Source organism: Alligator sinensis, unplaced genomic scaffold, assembly GCF_000455745.1.
Source record: "Alligator sinensis unplaced genomic scaffold, ASM45574v1 scaffold748_1, whole genome shotgun sequence".
NCBI lineage: Eukaryota > Metazoa > Chordata > Crocodylia > Alligatoridae > Alligator > Alligator sinensis.
This window is the reverse complement of record NW_005842455.1, coordinates 359,077-366,012: the sequence shown is the minus strand read 5'-3', so window position 1 is coordinate 366,012 and position 6,936 is coordinate 359,077. Positions and strand designations below refer to the sequence as shown.

Here is a 6,936-nt window from a genome sequence, read left to right as displayed (position 1 = left end):
TGGCAGCCGTGGGGCGCGGCGGGGTGCGGCAGGTGGCAGCGCCGGCCTCGGATCGTCGGACCCAGGGGCGCCTGTGGGCGGGAGGGACGGAGGGGCATTGGGGGGGTGTGTGTGTGTGTGTGTGTAACACATACTTTGTGCATGTGTGAAATCAACAGAAGTGTCAGCTTGGAAGGAATGGACTCCCAGTGTTTCCCCAGAAGCAGTTACCCATGAATATGCCAGGTGTATGAGTGTATGTGCACATCTATACACACACACACACATATCTATATCTATATGGTTTGTCATGTATACAAAACAGGGTGCAGGCCCCAGGGCAAATCAGCCTGTCCAGGGCCCTGCCCCCGGATGCGAGGAAGCTGGCAGTGGATTTCATGGCGAGGGCGGGGTGCCGAGCTACCACATGTGCTGGGGGCGGGCAGTGGCAGTGTGGAGTCACTGCGGCCATGGTGCCCAGCTTTGCAGGGCCCCCTGAAGTGCAGGGCCTGGGGCGGTCGCCTTGATTTGACGCCCCCCCCCGACAGAGGGGTGTGTGTGTGTAAAAAACGCGCACACACATATACAAATATATATTTATGTATGATCAAACAAGGAGCAATGGCTTCTAGTTGCAGCAAGGGAAGTTTAGGTTAGGTAGGTAGATATTAGGTAGAGCTTTCTCATTACCCACAGAGGTTGTGGAGTGTCCATCCTTAGAGGTTTTTCAGACCTGGGCATACAAAGCCGTGGCTGGGATGATCGGGTTGGGGATGGGCCTGTGTTGAGTAGAGGGTTGGACTAGGTGACCTCTTGGGGTCCCTTCCAACCCTCATTTTCTGTGATTCTATACTGGTATGTATATGGGCAGCATCCCGCCAGAAGCAGTGATTAGTGAATGTAGTAGTGGGTGTGGGAGGGTGTACACATATATGTACATATACATACCAGTATGTTCATGGATCACTGCTTCGGGGGCGTGCGGTGTGCACTGGGAGTCCATCCCGTCACGCATGACATTTCTGTTGATTCCACTGGGAATTCTACCTGTGTGATTCCATGATCTGACCTTGAATTTGTGTGTTTTTGAGACGGTTGCCCCTGCCAAAAAAGACTAAATGGTAGTGCCTTAGAAGTGTCAGGAGTGTTTCTTGGAGATGGAGAGGGGATAGAAATTTAACAGGCTCCAGATAGATAATTGTATGGAATTTGGTTGGATCTTAAAACATCTTTCGCTTTAAAAACCCAAACTTTAGCTAAGTGCTTGTGGTGTCCTATTTCTGAACAGGAAAAATGTTAAATTGCATAGTCTCCTACATTTATTTTTTTATCTTGTTAGCTGTTGGTGATCATATTAAAATAAATGCATTGCATATTTGCAGTAATCAAGTTAGATAGATTAGGATTTAGACCCTAGATGTTTTGGAAACTCATGTGTGAATTTTATGAACTTTCATTGGAAATCTTCCTGTTAGTCACACCCAGAGAAGACCTGCTTTGACTGGCAGCCAAGACTCAACCCAACTATCAACACTAGCTGTAATTAGTGGTTCATGCTCTATAAAGCAGTATGTCTTGGTTGCTGTGCAAATACTAGAATCAATGTAAACAATAATGCCATCATTTTTAGCAATAAAAAGATTCAAAACACTGTTTGAATCTATACAGGTAAAATAATTTGACTTTCAACTGAAAAACCCCATTTGATGAAAATGGAGCATGAGAGGCCAGAATAAGAATGTCCATAATTATTGTCATTTGTAGCAGCAGGACAGTTCATCACATATTTTCTGGTTTACTGAGGCTGGTGACAGGTTTTTAATATATTTACATACAAAGGGCTTGGGGGTAAGGCTTTCTAATAAGCTGTCTGTTGCAGAACCAATTTCTGTAGCCTTCCACAATTACCTAGACTGTGAAAATTGAGAAATGCATGAGAGTTCCTTTGTTTGTATAGAAAGGTGGATGCTTGGCTGTGTTTTGTCGTCTGCACTATCATTTAGTGCTCTGATTCTGTACTTGAAAATAAATGGATGGGGTGGGTTAATGACAGTTTATAAGTGCTACTTACTGTCTGGTATCTTCAGAGGTATAAGAAAAGGCTTTAAAAATAAATGCATTTGTTTCCAGAGAATGCAGCTTCTTGGTAATAGCTGCAGGCTATTTTCATGACCTCCTGGAATTTCCCAGCTGCTTATTGTAAACCAGCAAATGAAAAACTCGGCGTTTTGCTACTAGGCAGCATCTTGACTAGCACTGCTGCTGATGGAGAGAAACAGGACTTGGTAGTTCACTTGAATGCAAAATATTCAGAAGAAATAATTTCTCTGGATCTGGGTCAGTTCTACCATGGACTCTTCATCTGTTCAGCAAGATGTCCTATTGGAGAACAGAGGTAGCAATGTGGCCTTTAGCAATTCTGAAGGACTCGTGGATTGCAAGGCCAAACTGGATCTGCCAGTTGAAGGTGAAATCACCAGTAAGTTGTTTTTTTTTATTTTTGTATACGATTTGGATCAATGTCTGATTCTTCTAGGGCCTCTCTGTTACTTATTTTGCTATGCAGATTATATTGAAAGGGCTTTTGTTGGATTCAGCAGTTGATTGCACTGTATGTTACTTAAGAAGCCTGATGGAGATTCTATCTGTCTTGTCTTATGAATTCCTCTTTAATTTATAAACTTCTTAATTTCTGTTTTAAAGCTATTAACTAAAATGCTTCTGGTAGCCAGTTGGGAAAAGGGATGTTCAGTGTGTGTTGTGTTTCTGGTCTTCAGCAAATAAGAGCTAGGGGTCTTTAAGACTTGTGTATGGGTAGAATTATTCAGAAATAACCATACTGAAACAACTGATCCAGAATAATTATGTGAGCCAACATTCCAGAATAAGATTATAATTTCCAAATCAGCTGAATCTACTTTTGGGGTGGATAAATTGGGCATAAGGCCCAAAACAAAACAAATAGATGAAGAAAAAAGGCACACTTCTTCTGGAATAAGTGTCCATATAATATGGAGTTTTCTACTCTGCAGTCACATCTTATCTTTTTATTTCTTTATGGAATTATTTTCATGTGTAGTGTTCATTTTAGTTTAAGAAAATAAAGTAGATAGCCTTTCATTTGCCAGAGTATGATTATGTGATTAATCATTTATCGTTTATAAAAATCAGAGATTAAACTGTCTCCTCTCTTTATCTCAGGATTGTCTTCCTAACAATTCTGTTGAGGTTTACAAATAGGTAGAACATCTTTCTCTTATTTTAATCTAATTATCCACCACTTCCACTGCTTTCAAGCAACTGAAGATAGGTTAACATAATTATAATTGCATCACTTTAGTTATAGGAAAACAGGTTAAAAATGTAGCTCTGACTGTCTGAACAGCCCCCATCATTTTTGAGTAGTTATGGATAAAGCCCACATTTGATCACTTATTTGTCAACACCGAGTCCATCTATATGTGCACTTTATCGCAGGGTTGACTAATTAGCTCCTCAGTAAAGCATCGCAGCCTACACATGCACCCAGTATTAGCACACAGTAAAATAACTGTCAGAGGATAGTACTGTCAGAGACCGTACTACCCTATGACAGATACGTGTGCTGAAATGCACGTGTAGATGGTGATGGGCTGGCTGAGGGTGCTAAAGTGTGGGGGGCTGCTTGCTGCCTAGCCCTGCACTTCAGCACCCTCACGCCCCAGCCAGCTCCTCCGCTGCCCAATGCTGCACCTGGAGTTTGGGGCTGACCCCTTCCCCCCACTCCACCAGATCCCCTGCAAACCCAGGGCTGTTCCATCCTGGCTCAAAGTGCCACAGTCCCAGGCACATGTGTAGATGCTGCACCCAGGACCAGCTGAACCTGGCACAAACTGCACTGTAGTTTATTTTTTCACCTTAATAGCACATGTAGATGCACCCACTGACAGTTTTGTTCATTTGTTTGTTTGTTTTACTTGTCATCATAGCAAAACATTCATCCGGTATGCTTACTGCATATCGCTTCCTGTGCCCTAGCCCTACTCAACATAGTTTTGAAAACACAAACTCCCCCTTGAAAACAAGTAAAACATCTGAGGCATGTTGCACTGAAATTGTTGTCCCATTATACATGGGCCTTATTAAACAAACAAATAACATAGGGGCTGCCATAGAGGTTATATTGTTGATTTAGTTATTCAGTGCAAATTTCCATGCTTGAAATTTAAATGACTCTGTACAGAATTTCCAGTATGTTGCAGCAGCATGCTAGGTCAGGTCAGCACTAGGAGACTGCTCAGGGATGTGATTTGTTAAAAAAAACCCCAACAAAAAAACCTTTCTACACTGGCAGAAGCCTTAGTGCACAGTTATACCAGCAAAATAAAAAAAGCTTTTTCCTGCTATAGTTAATTTCATTTGGAGAAACCAGTATAAGCTACAAGAACAAAAGCACTCTTTTGCCACTATAAGCTATCCTGACATTAGGAGGTTTTTCCAGTGCAGTTATGCTGGTAAACCTTTTCCTGTATAAGTTAGGCTCTAGCAAACTTGGGACATTACCTCAGAACTTGGATGAAAAAATATGCCATCTTTTTGAAGCAACAGTTTAATGTCCAAATGGGATAATACATTTTAATAATTGAAATCTGCCTGGCTACATGTAGTTTTCTAAAGGTTATCAGCAAAAGCCCTCCACAATGAGAGATGAAGGTATGTGGAAAGCAAGCAGTGGGAAAAATTCTATTTCAGTGTAAGTTTTTCTACTGACTCAAGTAAACATTTTTTTTTTCCAAGTAATCATGTAAGAATATTTCCTATAGTCTTGGAATATGAGAAGGTCGACCTTTTTTTAAGTCTCAGACAGTAATATAAAACAGTTACATTTTCAAATTCCTTCTTTTAATTTTAGAGAGAACCATTGTTACTCATTCCAAAAGTTACAAGAACACTACACAGTCTGTGCTCAGAAGGTGATCACTTCGACTTATTTTGGGTAGATTTTTTTTCCCACCTGAAATGTCTCTCTCCAAATTAATCATGAAATTCAACATAACAACATCTTTTTCCCATCCATATGGAAGTTTAGTGGACCTCTAAAATATAAGCCCGTAGAAAGGTTGTAGTATTGTTGAGCATGTATTTTTCTGCATGGAAAAGGTACAGAAACCACCACCAGGAATGAGTTCTGGTCTCAGGTTAGCTTTTGTGTATGTTTTATATAAAATAGTGGGGACTTATATTTTATGCTTCCAGCTTCATTATTTGATTTGTGTTGTATTCTATTATACATCTAGAAGAATATGCCGTTTTTTTCAGTTCTTCCCAGGGTTACCAACACTTTTTTGACTCGTATTAGAAGCTGGGAAGTGCAGTTGGGTTTTCAGTCCAGCATTTATGCATGTTGATATTGCCACTGTACTGAGGCACTAGAGTGTAGGGTCTTTCTTATGGTATGCTGCTGGTTCACTGTGACACTTTGGGAAACTTAACCTCCTTGTGTCTGAGTTTTTTGTATCTAAAATTTGTTTAATACCTGTCTAACCAGACTTTTGTGAACGTTGATAATTTTTTTCTGATACAGTCTGAGGTTTTCAGAAAAAGACCTTATACGAGAGCAAAGTATACCTGCCTGTTCTATTAATTCTGAATGGAACACTAAGCATGTTTCATTTAACTTTTCTTTCAAATAAACAATGTGGCAATTTCTAAACATTAAACCTGTCTTGATTACAAAAATAATTTGTTAGGTTCGTTTTCAGAAGTGCGTTTAAGTATGAACATGGTGATTGTTGGTGTAAACTAACACAATTTAACTTTCTTTTCCAGCTACCAGTATTAAGATCAATGAAGTGCCAAAAGAAGGGGAAAGTCTGGAAGTAAACAGTAAAGGAGATGCCTGCCAGAATGGGCCAGAGTCACTCTGTCCTGACTCCCTTTTGTCTTTTGACTCCACCAGCAGCCCCCAAGGTCAAGAGCCATCTCCAGGTGTGGCTGGTTTCCATGACAACCTAAGGAGGTCTCAGGGAACTAGTGCTGAGGGAATAGTTCTTAGAAAAGAAGCTTTGCAGTCCCTCAAACTAAGTCTTCCCATGCAAGAAACTGAATTGTGTAAGCATCTGTTTACGATAGAGCCCCTGCTTTCTCTTGCTGCATAAAACTTTTTTCTCTGAGCCTCTCTGCAGAATCCCTATGGTATCATTTAAGCTTGGACTAAACTTCATTTCTGCAGTAAGCCTTTCCTTCATTTTGGACTAAATTTCATTTTTTTTTTTCTTTTTTTGATAAACCACTCTGCTCCAGTTGAAGCACGTGCTTTAGCATTTAACCAATTGTTTATTCTACTGACCCGCACATTATGGTAAATGGGAGTGTTATGTGACCATCAGTTAAGTTGTTCTCTTCTTTCCCATGTTGTAAATAATGGGATGACATTCAGAAATGGACACTTTTAAGGTAATAGAAAAAGCTTCCTTTTGCTGAAATGTCTTTGTTTGGAAAAGTTTTTCCAAAGGAAGTGATAAAAGCCTCATCAGTAGAGTTATTGAATAATAACTGGAACACAGTATAAGGAACTGTTCTTTAGAAAAAATCCTGCACTAGCCTCTGAGTGTTGGATCTAGTAGACCAAATAGGTCCTGTCTGTTTCTGCAATTTTGTCAGATTCAGAGCTCTATAAAAGAGTTGTGAATTATGATAGTAGTCTTGTTCCTGCTGTGGACTCTTTTTCTCAGATCACTGGATAGTTGATTATAAACAATGAGTGATTGCAAGAAGCAGTCTGATCTCAGTGCTTACACAAGGATACTTCAGAAGATTGGTGGAGTAGTGTTCCAAGATGCATGCAAAGGAGCTTTCTTGTGAATGCTGCATATTCTGCATGAAGCATGTTGCTCTTGGATGGAAGGGTTTCTCATCCTTTTTGTGTTGTGGTTGCTCACAATACCACAGAGACTCTTTGTGACATTAAGGGTAACT

General features: G+C 40.4%; 2 protein-coding genes across 2 annotated transcripts in view; one reads left to right on the top strand and one right to left on the bottom strand.

The window, feature by feature from the left end:
* LOC102386446 overlaps positions 1 to 982 on the bottom strand; it is a 58,397-nt gene extending 57,415 nt beyond the window's left edge. Inside the window, exon 1 of the mRNA XM_006030652.2 lies at positions 928 to 982. Within this exon, the coding sequence (XP_006030714.2) occupies positions 928 to 982 (55 nt within the window). The remainder of the gene's footprint in view (positions 1 to 927) is intronic.
* GOLGA3 (golgin A3) overlaps positions 51 to 6,936 on the top strand; it is a 34,820-nt gene continuing 27,934 nt past the window's right edge. The window contains exons 1-2 of the mRNA XM_025212324.1: positions 51 to 2,458; positions 5,788 to 6,074. Of these exons, the coding sequence (XP_025068109.1) occupies positions 2,329 to 2,458; positions 5,788 to 6,074 (417 nt within the window). The 5' untranslated portion in view covers positions 51 to 2,328. The remainder of the gene's footprint in view (positions 2,459 to 5,787; positions 6,075 to 6,936) is intronic.